Source organism: Microcebus murinus, chromosome 6, assembly GCF_040939455.1.
Source record: "Microcebus murinus isolate Inina chromosome 6, M.murinus_Inina_mat1.0, whole genome shotgun sequence".
In the NCBI taxonomy this organism is placed as follows: domain Eukaryota; kingdom Metazoa; phylum Chordata; class Mammalia; order Primates; family Cheirogaleidae; genus Microcebus; species Microcebus murinus.
Genome location: NC_134109.1, coordinates 88357116 through 88378373, shown reverse-complemented (window position 1 = coordinate 88378373; position 21258 = coordinate 88357116). Strand labels below are relative to the sequence as shown.

Genomic DNA, 21258 nt, shown 5'->3' with positions numbered 1-21258 from the left:
ATCTAAATATATCCTACATGCATCTCCTTTCTCTCCCTCATTTAAATTGTGAGTAACATTAATGTTCAACAACTTTACCTTATATTTCATGTAGTAAAGTGCTTAGTAAATTATACCAGTCTTTATTTGGCTTTTATTTACCCCCCCCCCCAGAAGTTCTATGAACATGTAGCTACCTTAATCTAAGGGATATCTTTGGTAAATGGAGGACCTCAAAACTGACTGGACTTGAGATGACTTGTAGAGTATCAGCAGGCTTGGGTTTTGTAAGCTGTCTCCATTAGTTGATACAGTTGTCAGTTGAAAGCCTCAGCTTATGTTGTATTCTTTTTGTCTGACAAGATAATAGACTTGATTCCTCCCTCCTCTTCCTCTCCAAAAAACACTAAAGCCTTCACAATGAGTTTACAAAAATAGGAACATTTATCTTGCTGATCTTTCCTTCTAATTCTTGACACAGGAGAAGGGAAAAAGCATATCACAATACTGACATTTAATAACTAGTCTAAAAGTCTTTGACAATCTTCACAAAGACATGAGCACTGTTTTCAATTTTTAAGTAATTTTAGCTGAAGAACAGGGTTAAAACACTTAAAGCATTTAAGCAGTTTCTTCTTCATTCCTAAATATAAAACAATTTTTATGGCAATATAAGCAGAGCCGAAGTGACCATGTAAGAAAAGTTTAACTGGTAATCCCTTTAAAATAGTCTACAGCATATGTATTCTTGATTTTGTTTTCAGATATCATTTGACTTTTAAGTCCCTTCAAGTTTATTTTTTAGTGGAAATTTTTGTTATAATATTCCTGAAATTGCATGTATCATCCTTAAATTATCTTAAGGTCAGTTTGAGGTGTCAATAACATTACACTGTCTCAGAGCCAGCAGGTATTCTGACAGTGACTCCTGGGGTCATTTTTAGTTTTTCTACTTGTACAAGTGGATACTGCCTAGAATAGTGTCCTGGAATATCTTCCTTTTGTGGTGGAGTTCTCACTGCCAAGGAGGGGAATATTCATATGGGAAATAGAGATAATACAAGATCCAAAGAAAGCAGTTATCACATTGGCCCTGAGTCACATGATTAGGCTTCCCAAAGGCTCAGTGTCACCCCAACCATCTCCTTAGGAGTGTGGATATTGAACCAGAACAGTGCTCCAGTAGGAATGCTCAGTAATCTGTGTCTTTTCTAAAAGCTGGGAGTCCTTTGGCTAAATTAGTGAATACAGGGTGCAAGTTGAAAAATTGCATTTCCTAACATGTTTTATTTACGCCTAGATGATGGACCATCTGGACTATGCAACAAATGAAGAAAACCCTGTGATTGCTGGTGAACAGATTGTCCCGCAATAATAGTATGTGGACCTGCAATCATGTGCCAATTGATTTTCTACAAATAGAGTTTGACTTGTAAAATCGACCTTTGAATTGACAATCTGGAAGAATCTTCAGTGACATGCTTGCAAGCATATATTTTTATGAGCTGGTACTGACAATTACATCACAAATAATTAAAATGCATTTGCTTTTAATCATGTTAAAGTTGTGCCTTCACATTAAATAAAAGCATATGGTCTGTGTAATTACTAAGAAGTATTATATACAGTATATTTTTCAAAAAAATGTCTTGACCCACCCTTGTACTTTTTCTTACTGAAATCTGTCTCTTTCAACTCTGCCAGATGAAAGTATTAGTGTCAAAGAGAGTTTCTAAACAGATTTTACTGTTAAAGAATCATGTAAATTTTATGTGCTCTGTAGAAATAATTGTTTAAGACCATGCAAGAAGGCAGTTCAACAGTTAAAATTTGGACCTTAAATCACTGCAGAATTAGAAATATATAATTTTGGAATAAATATAAATGCATATTTTATAGCATAATTTAAAAAAAAATCCTTTTTTAAACTTGAGGTTAAAACTGCATATGTATTATATTAGAATCTTTTTCCAAGTATAGAGAAGCATAATATATAGAACTAGTCACTGAAAGGTCACAAAAACTAAAATCCAGTTTTCAGTGGTCTACTGTTTCCTTGAAGATGTATTATAGCTTAAATTTCTATACTAAAGTTCAATTTCACTTTGGTATTTCTGATCTTAGAAATTTGGTTCTATCAATGTTAAGGTTTGATCTTTGAAAATTATTTTTCTTAAGAAATTATATACCAGTACATATGGCTTATTGTTTGAGTGCAACATACCTAACTATCCCCACCACCACCTTTTTTTCTTTCCTGACTTTCACTTCTTTCCCCATGGGTAACCACTATGAACCTTGATAGAGGATGGCATTAATGTACAAAGTATGGATCAGAGGAAAGAATTGGAGACAAACGTCAAGAGACTGGATGTTAGTCTCAGTTTAATTACAGTATAAGGAAGAGTTTGAGTGATTTGCCTCAGCTCAAGACACTTGTATCTCAGTCTCCTCATCTACAAAATGTATAGGTTAGATTAGTTAATCTAGCTCTAGTACTCTTCAACTTGAAAAACATTTTCTCTCATTCTTTGGTAAATCTCAGATATGGCCTTAAACATTCTCCAGATCGAGTCAAATTATCTTTCCATTTTGTTTCTTTTCTTCTTTCTTTCCTTTCTTTTAAAGACTGCAGGGTCTTGCTATGTTGCCCAGGCTGGTCTCAAACTCCTAGACTCAAGCTATCCTCCTGCCTTAGCCTCTGAAGTAGCTGGGATTACAGGTGTGTGCAAACATGCCCGCCCATTTTCTTTTGTTTTCTCTAAGAAATTCCCAAACAACAGGTGATTGCAAAAGCAGCAGGATTTTGCATTTCTCTGTAAATAATGTATAAAACATATGAACAGATCTATTTTCTTTCATTCTAAGGCCAGCTCAACTTATTAAAAGATACAACTAATGCTGTTTAAAATAGTTCAGACCTTTGATGTTTGAACAAAATTTAGCATTAGGTGTTTTGTTTTTGTTTTGTTTTGTTTTTTGGGGTATTTTTAGGGCCCAATTCTATTCTTGAAAATAGGTTCATTTGTTTCAAGCAATGACTTAACTGACAAGTAAGGGTTAATCTTAATTTTGCACCATTATATCAAGTTTGAATTTTTTCCAAGGAATCTAGTTTATTTGGCAGACTCTGTTAGAGAGAAGAACAGATTAAGTGCCATTTTAAAACTCCAACTATATTTTCATTTATAACATTAATAAAATGTTTGCCAAAATACAGCTTTTTAAGTAAAATTATCTGTACTCTTATCCAGCTTTATGATATCCAAAAGCCTCAATCACATTTTATAAAGAATGTTAAAGGAAATTACTGGGATTTTTTTTTAAATAAGATAGTTTCTCAAAATAAGTTGGTTTTATATAACTGGAGTAGTAGTAATTAATATTTTAATCGATAATCTAGATTTTGCTCCAGAAGAGCATTTTAACTTGTACATCTATAAATCTGAAATCTGAGTTATTTGATACAAATTCTACTTTATGCAATCATTAGTTATCAAGGGGGTAAAACCTTGTTCTAGTTTGTTATTAAAATCTTATTGATTAAATAGAACTTTTAAAAAGGTGAAATTTCTTAAGTTTCTTCATCCTTGGTGTCAATATTATAGTTAAACTTCTAACAATGAGCTAAAAATAGAGAAATTAAAGTACAGAAATATTTTGGGAATCAAAATGAACAAAAGATAAGAGAAATGAAAATTTGCCTTTAAAGGATATATCATCTCTTCCTCTCTTACCCTCCCACCACCAATAACTTTAAAGGAAACAGATGCTGCTTTTTTCCTTAAACATGTCTTAAAAACAGCGATATATTGTATTTATTAATACTTTTTGCAAAAAAAATATTAGAAAATCCCTATGAACATTTTTATGGCCTATCAGACAAATTATAATGTCTCAAATTATAATGTAGATTCTTTTTACATCGGTTTAGTTCAGCAAAAATAAATATGAGGCTTGTGGGGAAAGACCTTGGTATTCTGATACAATATATTTTCTTCTAGCTTGTAGATTTTTTAGATTAGCAATTCCTTATTTAGTAGAGCCTACAATTTATTTCCCTTTTGAAAGAAGAGAATTCTAACCCATCTGCTATTGGCATTCATATATTTTAGTTACATGTCTGTAAAGATTTTGGTGAAATGGTACATTTATAGAAAATACAAATGAGCTTTCCAGTTTTCTTTGCTCTTTAAATTTCTGTGTTAAGTATAAGCAAAAGTTAATTTTACATTTGACTAAAAAATAATTTATTTAAGCTCAATCTCTAAAATTTCAGTCTGATCTCAGCCAATGAAATTTCAAAAACACAGGAATTGTATTTCAGGCTAGTGGAATGTACTCATTTGAAAGGCTTTGTAGTTTCCCATTAACAAGGAAAAAATTGGTTGAATTTATTCAAGATGATAACAAATAACCAATTCTACAGTTTAAATTTTTTTTTTTAATTTTTATTTTCAGTGCTCTATTTACCACAGAGGATAATTCTAGAGGGAATTGAGTAAGGGTAATGCAAATAAAATCAAAATATTGAATATAAATCACTTTATGCTTCCTGGAAGATAGATACTCCATGAATTCAAGAGATCTGGATCAAATTACTCAGCCTTTTGGAATTTGATCCTCTACTATAGTACTCGTGTTAAATTACCAGATTTTCAGAGTAAAAAAAAGTTCTTTTACAGGGTACATGTAGGCCAGATTATAGAAGAAAATAAATATAAACTGACTTGTTTAATGTTTTCATACTCAGGACAGCTTTTGTATATGAAAATGCTCATTGGGGGAAAACCTTTTTTTACACTAAATTTTTAGAGTAGTTCTCCATTACTCACAATTAGGGGCAACTTAAAAAATGTAGACTAATGTCATCATGTGGTTCTTTGATTAGGCATAAAAAGTATTAATAAACAACTTTTCTATTCATTTGGAATATGAATCTTATTTTTCTAATGTCTAAAGTTTATCTGGTTAGCCTGCAGCATTTTCCAGTAGGACAAGTCAATGTAAATTAGGTAGTTTGGGCATATTTTATACCTTCTGTTGAATTTTGTTCAAATGAAAATCTTCTTAAACATGATTGAATTTTTACTTCTTAGATGATTGGCTTGCATATGGGATTTTTAAAAACACTTTGATATGTATATTAGTGTAAATTAATACTTTTATAACACTACTAGGGCTTTATTTTTTTATGGAATATGATTTAAAATTTTAAATTTTTGAAGTGTTAATTTAGCAGTGCTTTACACTGTCTTCATTATGTGCCAACACTGACAAGAAAAACAATTTTTTTCATGTATGTAATTCACTGTGGTATTCAATAAATTCTATTTTAAAATAAAATTTAAATGTTTTATTTTGAATGGTGAAAATGAAAATGAACTAACAGTAACATGAATATACTAGATCATGTTCATAATGCAAAAATGATAATGATCGTTTATAAAATTGTATAGTTTTCCAGGTCTGACAAATTATTATTAAAATCTGGATTTCATAATTGATATTTACGGGATATTTATATTGATACATACTAACAGTTTAATAAATATTTATTGATGTATGTATAGACTCTTTTTTACCAAGAAAGTAAAAAAAAACCTCTTGCGATGAATACCCCTAGCATTTCTATTTTTTGCTGATGTTTCCCACAAATTATCAAGATCCTTGTTGCTATTGTACTGTTTATTTTAACTCAGATGAGACTGGTCTAGATCTGTATCTGTAGTTTGTCTTGATGACATGTTGAGAGAGTCCTTTCCTTCCCTCCATGTCCTGATGCAGAGGAACCTTGTTTCATCCCATAGGCCCATATATCTGGAAAGAGACGTAAGAAACTGAAAGGAGTGGCTATCTATAGGGAGAGGGAGTAAGATGGCTGGGGCACAGGGATGAGGAGACAGTTTTTCCATGTATACTTTTTTTTTTTAATTTTAGAATATTATGGGGTACCTATGTTTTGGTTACATAATTTGCTTTTGTACAGTTTGAGTCAGAGTTATAGGTGTGCCCTTCACCCAGATAGTGCGCATTGTACCCGTTAGGTGTGAATTTACCTATCCCCTCCTCCCTCCTCCAACCTGCTCGATTTCTGTTGAGTTTTACTTCCATATGTACACATAAGTGTTGATCAGTTCCATGTATACGCTTATGCCTTTTAATTTTCTTTCATATACTTCTGTTAAGTATTCAAAATACAAATATCATAAAAATCTATTGAATTATTTTCTTCTTAATATGTGTTCATACAGCTGGTTAAATAGTATATTACTGATATCATTTTCTTTAGGTAGTAGGCCTCATAAATAGTCTAATGTGTGTAGTAGGAATAAAGGGAGAATTTTTTTTTTTTTTTTGAGACAGAGTCTCACTTTGTTGCCCAGGCTAGAGTGAGTGCCATGGCGTCAGCCTAGCTCACAGCAACCTCAAACTCCTGGGCTCAAGCAATCCTCCTGCCTCAGCCTCCTGAGTAGCTGGGACTACAGGCATGCACCACCATGCCCAGCTAATTTTTTCTATATATATTAGTTGGCCAATTAATTTCTTTCTATTTATAGTGGAGATGGTCTCGCTCTTGGTCAGGCTGGTTTCGAACTCCTGACCTCGAGCTATCCGCCCACCTCAGCCTCCCAGAATGCTAGGATTACAGATGTGAGCCACCACGCCCGGCCAAAGGGAGAAATATTTAACCAACTGTCAAACATTTTGCCTTTAGGTTTAAATAAAATTAATGTTCTCTAAAAATTACATTTATTAGCTTGAAATGCATTTTGTTTTGCTAGGAAATAGGACTAACATTTATATTATGGTCATTTTCACTTTTATAATCCTATGAAAACTCCAGAGTCTAGACAGATAGTTTTCAACTTTTTTAATTTTGGGGTTTTTTAAATTTTTTTTCTGAGGCAGAGTCTCACCTTGTCACCCCGGCTAGAGTGCAGTGGCATCTTCATAGCTTACTGCAATTGTCAGAATCCTGGGTTTCCATACCAAAGATGTCAGGGTGGGAGTCTGCCCTCAGTTCTTGGTGTGCTCTTGGCGGAAGAATGACTATTATCTGGGTCCTCTGACTCCTTTCTTGGAAAAATCGCCAGCAAGGCCAATACAGACAAAGTAACCTCAGGCAGGGAGCAGTTTCACAAGAGCAGCTCTTTAATGTAGAATAAAAAGAGTCTGTCTTTGCGAGTGGAGAGAGACAGACCAACTCACTCACTCACTGATCTGCTCACTCAATTCTGACTTCCCGATTGTTTCTTATTAGCCAAGTCTAGAGGAGGGCTCTTGGGAGATGTAGGATGTTATCAAATGATCAACAGGTGTCCTCAAAATTCATCTGCATATACAAGCTCCCTCTAAGAAAGCCCTCCTGGGGGTCTGGGTGAACTGAAATGCAGATTCAAGCTAATGGCATATTAATCACCTTTATAGGTTACTCTAGGTCATTTTTCTAAAGCTTACTATGCCTAGGCTGGGGAATTCCTAGATCGATAAAGCATTCCCTCCTTCCCCAGGAGTAGCAGTTGCTCTTGATAGGATCAAGGGTGGGGCAGCACCCAAATGGAGTGCCTGCCCAGATCCTTCTTCCCAGGTAGAGCAACTGTTTAAAAAAACCACCGAAACAGGGAACCCCTGTCCCGAGAAGAGCCAGAGATCCTAACTATCTACCTAACACAACCTCCAACTCCTGGGCTCAAGCAGTCCTCTTGCCTCAGCCTCCCAAGTAGCTGGGACTACAGGCACATGCCATCATGCCTGGCTAATTTTTTTTTTCTTTATGTTGTAGAGACAGGGTCTCATAAGTGTATCAGAATCACCTAGAGGGCTTGTTGAAACATATGTTGGGTTCCCAGCCCCAGATTTTCTAATTCAGATCTGGGGTGGAGCCCAATCAAGAATATCCATTTCTTACAAGTTGCCAGTTGAAGCTGGTGCTGTTGGCCTACAGATCAAACTTTGAAAATTACTGGTCCAGGGAACTATGGCATGATCGATGGGTTGCATCAAGGGCCCATTATGACATTTGTGATCTTAAATTTAAGATGACTTTTTGCTTGGTTGTGTGTATTTCCCCAACCACATTCATTTACACAGGTGCATTGTGAATCAGGACTGTGATTTAACCAAGCAAGTTCAAGAAAGTGAGAGAGAAGCAAAAGAATTATGTGGGATATATGTGAGGGAGTGAATATAACTAATTGACCATAGAGTTTAAGCTAGGTAAGAAGGGACATGAGCACTTGAAGGAGGTGAATGACAGTGAAAAGCTATTAGGATAAATACATTGAGGGTCCCTGTAAAGTTGAATGATTGTTGGATTTAGGTTATTAGAAGAAGTTGCCTAGATGGACAGTAATGGTCTGGTGGATTGTTAGAAATTGAATAATGATAAGGAACTGCCATTATTGGTAATGACAGGGTCAATCAAGGATTGTCAAATAAGATATAGGATGTGCATTTAAATTTGAATTTCAGATGAACAACCGATTCATTTAGTATAAATACATCCCAAAGTATGCTTAGGACATGTATTTTATATGTATGTATGTGTGTATGTATATGTGTGTGTGTATTTCCTCATGGTTATATGAGGAAATGTCCCTTTTTTAACAAATGCATGCTATAATATAGAGGAGCAAAATGACATGATGTCTATGCTCTACTTAAAATTCTTCAACTAATAAGGGCCAGGCACGGTGGCTCACGCCTGTCATCCTAGCACTCCGGACAGCCGAGGCCAGCAGATAGCTCGAGGTCTGGAGTTTGAAACCAGCCTGAGCAAGAGCAAGACCCTGTCTCTACTAAAAAAATAGAAACAAATTAATTGGCCAACTAAAAATATATAGAAAAAATTAGCTGGGCATGGTGGTACATGCCTGTAGTCCCAGCTACTCAGGAGGCTGAGGCAGGAGGATTGCTTGAGCCCAGGAGTTTGAGGTTGCTGTGAGCTAGGCTGATGCCACGGCACTATGGCCTGGGCAACAGAGTGAGACTCTGTATAAAAAACAAACAAAAAAATTATTCAACTAATAAAATCAGGAAAAAAGGACAGTTAAAGCAAATGCAATAAAATCTAATAATCTTTCAATCCAAGTGACAGGTGCATTATTTCATTATCTTGTATATGTATGGAATTTTTCATTAAAACATCTTTGAAGACTGTTGTTTCATGGAGTTTTGGAAGGGAGCAAAATTGGATGTGTGTTCAATTAATCTTTTATCTGCATCTCTCCTTATGTTGTTACTCTTTACTGGAGCTATACATTTGTAATCATTTGGTATTAAGCTCTTGTATTTAAACATCATTCAAAGCACAGAGCCAATTAATAATAGCAAGTTGCTTAGTGTTTTTGTGTTTACATGTTTTAGTCTTACTTAGAGTTTTATGTATCATGTAATTGGCTTTCGTGATCTTGAAGTATATTAGGCTGATAATAGCTACCTGAATGTTATCCCTTTGAGACCTTCATGAAATAATATGGAAACCTCTTAAGAATAGTAAGGTAACTATAAACACACTCATATACATAAATACACATATATACTTACAGTAACTCCATATCACTGCCATTTAACTTACATTTTAGGATATCCCTTAGCTAACATTAAAATCTTAATAAATTGCTATTAAGTTAAAGGATATATGTTAACAATGTTAATACATAATGGAAATATGTAATGATATCCAGTGTCAGAAAATCAGATCTTTTTTGAGATTCCTTGTTTCAATTTTTTTCTACTATCCTATGTAAAGACAACCTTTTTTTTTTTTTTAGCAATCCAGAATAATTATGAAAGCAAATAGCCTAAGTGGCAAATTAGATAATCAAGTTTTTTTTTTTTTTTTTGAGACAGAGTCTCGCTTTGTTGCCCAGGCTAGAGTGAGTGCCGTGGCGTCAGCCTAGCTCACAGCAACCTCAAACTCCTGGGCTCGAGTGATCCTCCTGCCTCAGCCTCCCGGGTAGCTGGGACTACAGGCATGCGCCACCATGCCCGGCTAATTTTTTATATATATATCAGTTGGCCAATTAATTTCTTTCTATTTGTAGTAGAGACGGGGTCTCGCTCTTGCTCAGGCTGGTTTTGAACTCCTGACCTTGAGCAATCCGCCCGCCTCGGCCTCCCAAGAGCTAGGATTACAGGCGTGAGCCACAGCGCCCGGCCCTAGATAATCAAGTTTAAACAGACTTACTTTTCCTTTTATATATCTTACTACTTGGGTTTGCTCAAATTGATATCAGTTAGAAGAAATAACAATTTACAATTAGAACCACCAATTAATGATTTGAAAATTGATGATGAAAATTAAATTAAAATCAATAGTACATAGGCCGGCCTCGGTGGCTCAGGCCTGTAATCCTAGCACTCTGGGAGGCTGAGGTGGGCAGATCCCTTGAGGGCAGGAGTTCAAAACCAGCCTGAGCAGAGTGAGACCCCATCTCTACTAAAAATAGAAAGAAATTAATTGACCAACTAAAAAAATATATACAAAAAATTAGCCAGGGCTGGTGGCACATGCCCGTAGTCCTAGCTACTCTGGAGGCTGAAGCAGTAGGATTGCTTGAGCCCAGGAGATTGAGGTTGCTGTGAGCTAGGATGCCATGGCACTCACTCTAGCCTGGGCAAGAGAGTGAGACTCTGTCTCAAAAAAAAAAAAAAAAAAATCAATAGCACAGTCTCACAATCCCTAACATTCAAAATCACTTCTATGTAAAACCAAAATTGTTCATCCCTCAATTTTAAGTGGTTAAGTCTCTTTCTCAGACTGAAATTTAGAGATTAGTTATTTATATAAATAACATGAGGCGGTTTTTTTTCCACTTTCTCAGAAAATAGTTGAGTCAAATAATTTAAGGATAGCTATGCCATTAAAATTAGTTAACTTAAAATTAGTTGATTAAGATTAGTCAAATATCCTTGTTTATCATAGTTTGACACAGTTAGTCTTAGATCCTTCTAAACTCTCTGTCCAGCCAAAGAAATTCATTCATTATACACTCACATATCCTTCAAAGAAGTCCATCCAGTCCCAATAATAATATTCTTAATCAAGACAAAGAAAGGCTTTGCTAAATTCAAGAGGGAATTTCTCTCTATGGTTACTGGTAATTTGTTCTAGCTTTTGCCCAAATCTAGTCACTTAGGGCAGAGTTTTAAACTTTAGGAGGAGATTTTTTTTCCCCTTAGAAATAAAATAAGGCCAAGGAAAAGATTATTAAAAATGTTAAAATATGTTTAAAAATGTTTTTAGTTGTATATTGTGTAACTGATTAGCATATTCACACATAATACAATTGAAGTCTGATTTTCATCCTCTCAATTATTTAAGAAATGTTTATTGAATACTTATGTCATATACTGTACTAAGGTACTGGAGTTAGAAATTAATATTTGAAACATTCCAGGTATTTTTAGTTGGAATTTTATAAGCTTTCACTTGCAAAGGAAGTTAATTCTTTTAAAAGAGTGCCTAAGAAAGAAAATCCATTAATCCTCTATCCAAAGTACAGCAAAATTTGTTGGAACTGGTTTAATCACCCTCTTATATAAACAAAGGATTCTGTAATGATTTGCCAAACATTTATGAGTGTCTAATTTTAAGTGATAGGAAAAGTTACATAAAATGGGCATTTCATATATTGACTCTCTTTTTAATTGTGTTTTTAATTGTTTTGATGTTACCAGCTTTCTAAGTCTTTCTTGTTTAGTTTTGAGATACAGTGTTTCCTTCTCAGTTGCCCAGGGACTCAAACACTGGTGACAAATTCATTCAAGGAGAAGCCAGAGGCATGATTAATGTAGAAACAATCATATAAGCCAAGAATTTGTGCCTAGGGAAGTAAACAAAGATCTTTGATTAGCTGATTAAACAGGTCGAAGAAAAGATTTTGTGAAAGACTGAATCGTGTATAATCTGTTCTCTATTATTTGTGATAGACTTCTGTGTTTTGTTTTACTATCACAAGAGGTAATGTGACATAAGACTGAAGGGGCACAAAAGAAACTCTGAGATTAGATTATCATTTGATGGTTGAAATCCTGGCTCTGCCCTGGGCCTCAATTTCTTCCCCTGTACAATGGGGATAATAATAGTCTCTGGCTTACAGAGTTGACAGGACCTAATGAGTCAATGCATTTTAAGTGAGTAGAACAGCACCTGGCAAGTAGAAACCACACAATAAATGCCAGTTATTCAATATAAAGTGGGAAAAATTCTCATGTTTTCAAATTGTTTTACTTTGGATCCTACTTTTACTTAACTACCAGTCAACCTCTATATTTGTGTGGATGTCAAGTTTTGTGAAACATATTTTAAATAATTGTGGTAAGTTTTAAAACCTGACTGGTCTAAGAAATAGAAATCATTTATAAATTGTATGACTTATTAGTCACTTCAGATGTAATATAACCTACAATAAACTCTCAGGAGTTGGATCTTCTTCTCTCAAACTTCTTGGGGGGAAAAAGGAGTTTGAGACCAGCCTGAGCAAGAGGAAGACCCCTATCTCTACAAAAAGTAGAAAAATTAGCCAGGTGGCAAGTACCTGTAGTCCCAGGTACTCAAGAAGCTAAGACAGAAGGATTGCTTGAGCCCAAGAGTTTGAGGTTGCAGTAAGATATGATAACACCACTGTGCTCTAGCTGGGGCAACAAAGCAAGACTCTGTCTCAAAATAAAAATAATAATAATTTAAAAACACCATTATTTCACAACATCGAGAAGGATGGAATCCTTCCCAATACATTTTATGAAGTGAACCTAGCCCTGATACCAAAACCAGGAAAGGATACAACAAAAAAAGAAAACTACAGACCAATATCCCTTATGAATATAGATACAAAAATTCTCAACAAAATCCTAGCCAATCAAATCCAGGGGCTTGTCAAGAAAATAATCCATCACAATCAAGTGGGCTTCATCCCAGGGATGCAGGGATGGTTCAACATATGCAAATCTATAAATGTAATTCACTATATAAACAGAAGCAAAAACAAAGACCATATGATCCTCTCAGTGGACACGGAAAAAGCATTTGACAAAATTCAACACCCTTTTATGATAAGAACACTCAACAAAATAGGGATAGATGGGGCTTACCTAAAAATGATACAAGCCATATATGACAAACCCACAGCCAATATCATACTGAATGGGAAAAAATTGAAAGTATTCCCACTTAGAACTGGAACAAGACAAGGTTATCCACTATCTCTACTTCTATTCAACATAGTGCTGGAAGTCCTTGCTACAGCAATCAGACAAGAGAGTGGAATTAAGGGTGTCTAAATGGGAGCAGAAGAGATCAAACTCTCACTCTTTGCTGATGACATGATATTATACCTAGAAAACCCCAAGGATTCAACCAAGAGACTCCTTGAACTGATAAATGAATTTGGTAAAGTCTCAGGATACAAAATTAATACACAGAAATCAGAGGCATTCATATATGCCAACAACAGTAAAAGTGAGAACCAAATTAAAGACTCAATTCCCTTTAAAATAGCAAAAAAGAAAATAAAGTACCTAGGAATATATTTAATTAAGGAGGTAAAAGACCTCTACAGGGAGAATTATGAAACACTGAAGAAAGAAATAGCAGAGGATGTAAACAGGTGGCAGAATATACCGTGTTCATGGGTTGGCAGAATCGACATTGTTAAAATGTCTATACTACCCAAAGTGACCTACAGAGTCAATGCAATCCCTATCAAAATGCCACCATCATTTTTCACAGATATAGAAAAAATAATTTTACACTTCATATGGAACCAGAGAAGACTCTGTATAGCAAAATCAATCCTAGGAAATAAAAACAAAATAGGAGGTATCAATTTACCAGACTTCAAACTATACTACAAGGCTATAGTCATTAAAACAGCTTGTGACTGGCACAAGAACAGGGACATTGACCAGTGGAACAGAACAGAGAACCCAGATAGAAAACCATCCTCATATAGCCAACTAATCTTCGACAAAGCAGACAAAAACATACACTGGGGAAAAGAATTCTTATTCAATAAATGGTGCTGGGAAAACTGGATAGCCACATGCAGAAGACTGAAACAAGACCCACTCCTTTCACCTCTCACAAAAATCAACTTACGCTGGGTAACAGACTTGAACCTTAGGTGTGAAACTTCCTCTAGAGAGGAAAACATTGGAAATACTCTTCTAGACATTGGCCTAGGCAAAGAATTTATGAAGAAGACCCCAAAGGCAATCACAGCAGCAACAAAAATTAATATATGGGACCTGATCAAATTAAAAAGCTTCTGCACAGCCAAAAAAAACTGTCAAAAGAGCAAACAGACAACCCACAGAATGGGAGAAAATTTTTGCAAGCTACACATCCGATAAAGGGCTGATAACTAGAATCTATTTAGAACTCAGGAAAATCAGCAAGAAAAAATCAAACAACCCTATCAAAAAATGAGCAAAGGACATGAACAGAAACTTCTCAAAAGAAGATAGAATAATGGCCAACAAACATATGAAAAAATGCTCAACATCTCTAATCATCAGGGAAATGCAAATCAAAACCACAATGAGATATCTCTTAACTCTAGTGAGAATGGTCTTTATCAAAAAGTCCCCAAACAATAAATGTTGGCATTCATGCGGAGAGAGAGGAACACTCCTACACTGCTGGTGGGACTGTAAACTAGTTCAACCTCTGTGGAAAGCAATATGGAGATACCTTAAAGCGATACAAGTAGATCTACCATTTGATCCAGCAATTCCACCACTGGGCATCTACCCAAAAGATCAAAAGTCACTTTATGAAAAAGACACCTGCACTCGAATGTTTATAGCAGCACAATTCACAATTGCAAAGTTGTGGAAACAGCCCAAGTGCCCATCAATTCATGAGTGGATTAATAAAATGTGGTATATGTATACCATGGAGTACTACTCAGCTTTAAGAAACAATGGTGATATAGCACCTCTTGTATTTTCCTGGATAGAGCTGGAACCCATTCTACTAAGTGAAGTATCTCAAGAATGGAAAAACAAGCACCACATGTACTTACCAGCAAATTGGTATTAACGGATCAACACCTCAGTGGACATATAGGAATAACATTTATTGGGTGTCGGGAGGGTGGGAGGGTGGAGGAGGGGATGGGTATATACAACCACAATGAGTGAGATGTGCAACGTTTGGGGGATAGTCACGCTTGGGGCTCTGACTTGAGGGGGGAAGGGGCATGGGCAATATACGTAACCTTAACAATTGTACCCCCATAATACCCTAAAATAAAAAAAATAATAAAAAAATAAAAAGATAAGCTGACATCGTACCAAAAAAAAAAAAAACCACCAGAAAAAGGTTGCTTTACAATTTTCATATTTCTACTTTGACTGTTTATGAGTTAAATCAACAAAGTGTGCTTCTGAAAGTTTCTAAAACTAAAATGCAACACCATGTATTGTATATATTATTAAACAAATTTAAATTACAAATTAAAGAAGAAATTGGCTAATCACTAACATTTTTTGGATTGACTGAGTTTTTGTTTTGTTTTTTAAATCCATTTCTACTCCCTACTGTTTGGGAGTTAATCTATTTCTATTCTCATAGTTCTTAACCTTAATTTGTTAATGTGCTTATGGAACTTAAATTCTAAAACCCTATCTCTACCTTCTTCCCAAACATAAAAAGAAACTTGGAATGGTGGTCTTCAAACTTTGTTTGCATACCACATAAAATAGCTTTGAAAAAGCTACTATGTACCCTTCTTATATGTTTTTCATTATAATTTTAAATCTTTGTAATGAATGTAATTATCAAAATGTTGCAAATTTATAAATCTTAAAATAAGACTTTTACTGGTATCACTTGAAATTTAAGTACCATGATGATTCAATATACCCATCATCATTCAAGAAAGTTGACAAACTCTGGTGATATAGCACATCTTGTATTTTCCTGGATAGAGCTGGAACCCATTCAACTAAGTGAAGTATCACGAGAATGGAAAAACAAGCACCATATGTACTCACCATCAAACTGGTATTAACTGATCAACACTTATGTGCACATATAGTAATAACAATCATGGGGTGTTGGGCAGATGGGAGGGAGCAGAGGGGTGGGTATATATACACCTAACGGGTACGGTGAGCACTGTCTGGGGAATGGACATGCTTGAAGGTCCTACTTGGGTGGAGCAAAGGCAATATATATAACCTAAATGTTTATACCCCTGTACTATGCTGAAATAAAAAAAATTAAAATAAATAAATAAAATGGAGGTGGTAAGATCTATCTTAAAAAAAAAAGCCAAAAAACTCTCCTTCAAAAATAGAAAATTAGGCCAGGCATTGTGGCTCACGCCTGTAATCCTAGCACTCTGGGAGGCCGAGGCGGGCAGATTGCTCAAGGTCAGGAGTTCGAAACCAGCCTGAGCAAGAGCAAGACCCCATCACTACCATAAATAGAAAGAAATTAACTGGCCAACTAATATGTATAGAAAAAATTAGCTGGGCATGGTGGCGCATGCCTGTAGTCCCAGCTACTCGGGAGGCTGAGGCAGAAGGATCACCTGAGCCCAGGAGTGTGAGGTTGCTGTGAACTAGGCTGACGCCACGGCACTCACTCTAGTTGGGCAACAAAGTGAGACTCTGTCTCAAAAAAAAAATTTTGGCTTCGTTATGGTGGCTCATACCTGTAATCCCAGCATTTTGGGATGCTGAAGTGAGAGGATCGCTTCAGGCCAGGAGTTTGAGACCAGCCTAGGCAATATAGTGAGACCCTGTCTCTACAAAACATTAAAAAAAAAAATTAGCCAGTCACAATGGTTCGCACCTGTAGTCCCAGCTACTCAGGAGACTGAAGCAGGAGGATTGTTTAAGCCCAGAAGTTCGAGGCTGCAGTGAGCTATGATGATGCCACTGCACTCCAGCCTGGATGACAGAATAAAAAAACCCTGTCTCTAAAAAAATGAAATGGGAAATTTTGCATCGCTGTTTTTTTTGTTTTTTTTTTTTGTCCTTATGTTTTGTCCTTGTGTTTCTATTCTACTTTCCCAATACAAAAAAAAAAAAATAATAATACTGGTCTTTATTTTCAGATCACTTGTACATTTACAGAAAAATTGAGCAGAAAGTTCCCATATAACCCCTCACATTTTCACACTCCCCCCATCCGAGTTTTTTTATTATTGACATCTTGATTAGTGTGGTACATTTGTAACAATTGATAAGCCAATATTGATACAAATAACTAAAGTACATAATTTATATTAGGGTTCACTCTTAGAGTTCTATATTCCATGGGTTTTAACAAATGTATATAACGACATATATCCACCATTATACAACCATGCATAGATGTTTTGGTCCATAACAGACTGCACATGCAATGGTGGGTCCATAAGATTATAACACTGTATTTTTACTGTACCTTTTGTATGTTTAGATACACAAATACCATTGTGTTACAGTTGCCTACAGTATTCAGTACAGTAACATGCTGTACAGATTTGTAGCCTAGGAACAGACTGTACCATACAGCCTATGTGTACAATAGGCTATATACCATCTAGGTTTGTGTAAGTACACTTTATGATATTTGTACGATGATAAAATTGGCTAATGTCGAATTTCCCAGAACATACTCCTGTCTTAAGTGATGCATGACTATACTTATACTTACCAGTTCAGCATCCCTAATCCAAAAAATTCGAAATCTGAAATGCTCCAATGAGCTTTTCCCTTGAGTGTCATGTCTGGAACTCAAGTGCCAGAATTTGGAGTGTTTTGGATTTGGAATTTTGGGGTTAGGGATACACAACCTGTATAATCTTATGGGACCACTGTGATATATGCAGTTACTCATTGTTGGCCTCATTACAGTATGAAGAACCAAAGAAGGCTCTGTGCAGTGGAGGCTAATGCCTATAATCCTAGCACTCTGGGAGCCCGAGGCAGGAGAATCACTTGAAATCAGGAGTTGAAGACCAGCCTGAGCAAGAGTAAGACCCTGTCTCTACTAAAAGTAGAAAAAATTAGCTGTGCATCATGGCATGTGCCTGTAGTCCCAGCTACTCAGGAGGCAGAGACAGGAGGATTGCCCAGGAGTTTGAGGTTGCTGTGAGCCAGGCTGACGCTATAGCACTCTAGCCCGGGCAACACAGTGAGACTCTCAAAAAAAAAAAAAAAAAAAAAAAAACCAAAGAAGTGGCTAGACCTAAGTGCTTACATACTAGATTGAGCAGCTGAACAAAGAGGGCAATTGTGGGAAAGTAACAAGTCAGGCGAGAGTTAGTTTAGCAAGGTTTGTACAGATTTCTCTTGGCTTCAACTCTCTGTCCCTGGTGATTAGATTGTTTCTTTCCTCTTGGTATAGAGAGGGTATCTTTCACCTGGGAGTTTTATCTCTTACTTTCAGGAAGAAATAGAGGAGATCAGAATGTCCTTCTTTTTATAAAATCTAATTTGATGATTTTTTTCTTTTTTTAAATTTCAAAATATTAATTAAGAGGGTGCCAGTATTTTGGTTACATGGATACCTTGTATAATGCTTAAGTCGGGGCTTTGGTGTGCCCATCACCAGAACAGTGTTCACTGTACCCAACAGGTAAGTTTTTATTGCACACCCTCACTCCCCTTTAGTTTTTATTGCACTCCCACCCTCCCCTCTTCTTGGTTTCTCATGTTCTTTATATCACTTTGTAGAATGCCCTTCTAACCCCCAAAATTATGCTAAAATAAAAAAAACTGTAATAAAAAGTCCCCCAGCAACAACAACAAAAACCTCTAGGGCCAGATAGATTCATAGCTGAATTCTACCAGACCTACAAAGAATTAGCACCTATCCTATTGAAACTGTTCCATAATATCAAGAAGGAGGGAATCCTCTCTAACTCCCTTCTATAAAGCCAGTATCATCCTGATACCAAATCCAGGAAAGACACAACAGCAACAACCAAAAAAGAAAGAAAGAAAAGAAAAGAAAAAAGAAAGAAAGAAAAACTACAGACAGTGTTGTTCATGAACATAGATGTAAAAATCCTCAGACAATACCAGAAAAACAAATCCAACAACACATCAAAAAGATAATTTACCATGATCAAGTGAGTTTTTCATCTCAGGGATGCAAGGACAGTTGGACATATGCAAATCAATAGGTATGATTCACCACATAAACAGAATTAAAAACAAAAACCTTATGATCATCTCAATAGATGCAGAAAAAATATTCGCTAAAATCCAGTACTCCTCTATGAATAAACACTCTAAAAACTGGGCAAAGAAGGAACATACTTCAAAATAATAAAAGTCATACATGACAAACCCTTAGTCAACATCATATTGACTGTGAGAAAGTTGAAATCTATCTACTAATTTACTTTATTTTTATATTAAGGATATTTTCTCTGTTTTGAATACCTAATTTGTCATAAACTGAAGGTGTTTGCTAAAAAAAAAAAAAAAAAAAAAGAATGCCCTTCTGTTTTTCAAGTGCTTTTAGCTCAAACTAATCAATATTCCAAAGCAGTATATTTGGGGTTGAACTCCTTTATGTAATAGTTTCACTGCCCTAGAAATATCCTGTGCTGTATCTGTTTATCTCTCCCTCCCTCCTCAAATCCCTGGCAACCATGGGCATTTTTAATGTCTCCGTAGTTTTGCCTTTTCTGGAATGTCATATACATATGCTCCTTGACTTACAATGGGGTTACATTGTAAGTGGAAAATATGGTAAGCCAAAAATGCATTTAATACACTTAACCTACTGAACATCATAATTTATCCTAGTTTAACCATGCTCAGAACACTTACGGTGGGGCAAAATCATCTAACACAAGGCCTATTCCATAATAAAGTGTTGAATATGTTATGAAATTTATTGAATACTATACTGAAAGTAAAAAAACCAGATTGGTTATATGGGTATTCATAGTACAGTTTCTATTGAATGTGTATTGCTTTCCCCCCTTGTAAAGTTGAAAAACTGTGAGTTGAACCATCATAAGTTTGGGACCGTCTATAGTTGAGAATCATGCAGTAAGTAGCTTTTCAAGTTGGCTACTTTCACTTAGCAATATATATTTAAGGTTTCCCCATGTCTTTTCATGACTTGGTAATTTCTTTCTTTTTTTGTTGAATAACATTCCATTGTGTGGATGTATCACAGTCTGTTTATACATTCACTTACTAAAGGACATTCTAATTTTTGGCAATTATGAATAAGGCTGCTATCATCATTTTTGTGCAGGTTTTTGTGTGTGCATAAGTTTTCAGCTAATTTGGGTAAATAAATACCAAGGAGCACAATTGCTGGATTGTATCATAACAGCAGATGTAGTTTTATAAGAAACTGCCATGTTGTCTTCTAAAGTGTCTATACTATTTTGCATTCCTACCAGCAGTGAATGAGAGTTTTCCATTGCTCCATATCCTTGCCAGCATTTGGTGTTATAGGTGTTTTGCATTTTGGCCATTCTAATAGGTATATGATGGTACCACCTTATTTTAATTTGCAAATCCCTGATGGCATATGCTGTTGAACATCTTTTCATATGCTTATTTGCTATCTGTATACTTTGATGAAATATCTGTTTAGGTCATTTGCCTTTTCTTCAGTTTTTTTTTTTTTTTTTTTTTATCTTCAGATTTTTTTAGTTGGGTTGTTTGTTTTCCTATTAAGGGTTCTTTGTATATTTTGGATACTAGCCCTTTATCAGATATGTATTTTGAAAATATTTTCTCCCAGGCTGTGGCTTATTTTTTCATTTTCTCTCTCTCTTTTTTTTTTTCTTTCAAGACAGAATCTCACTATTTTGCCTGGGCTAGAGTGCAGCGGCATCTTCATAACTCACGGCAGCCTCAAACTCCTTGGCTTAAGCAATTGTCTTGCTGGGACTACAAGCATGTACCATCACACTCAGCTAATTTTAGAAAATTTTTTGGAGAGATGAGGTCTCATTATGTTGCCCAGGCTGGTCTTGAACTCTTGGCCTCATGTGATGCTCCTGCCTCAGCCTCTCACAGCACTGGGACTATAGGCATGAGCCACTGTGCCCTGCCAGAGTTACATTTTTAGATTCTTCCCTATCAGAGGGTTCATTTGTATCCTCAACAAATATTCATTAAATGCCTGTGTGCTTAATGACACACAGTTAGTAGGCATTTAAGATGGATAAAGTTATCCATCAGTCACCATTTGGTCAATCTAAAAAAAAGAAAAAAAATAGATATAAAAAAAGACAAGAAAAAAAAGAAGATGGATAAAGTTATGAGCCTCATAAAATTGTATGTTCAGTGGGAGAT

At 35.6% G+C, this 21258-nt stretch overlaps 1 protein-coding gene across 2 annotated transcripts in view; it reads left to right on the top strand.

Moving 5' to 3' along the window:
* SPPL2A (signal peptide peptidase like 2A) overlaps positions 1–5325 on the top strand; it is a 43514-nt gene extending 38189 nt beyond the window's left edge. For both annotated transcript variants that reach the window (XM_012763489.2, XM_012763490.2), the window contains one exon: positions 1280–5325. In XM_012763489.2, coding sequence (XP_012618943.1) covers positions 1280–1354 — 75 coding nt within the window. In that variant the 3' untranslated portion in view covers positions 1355–5325. The remainder of the gene's footprint in view (positions 1–1279) is intronic.
* The last annotated feature ends 15933 nt before the right edge of the window (positions 5326–21258 follow it).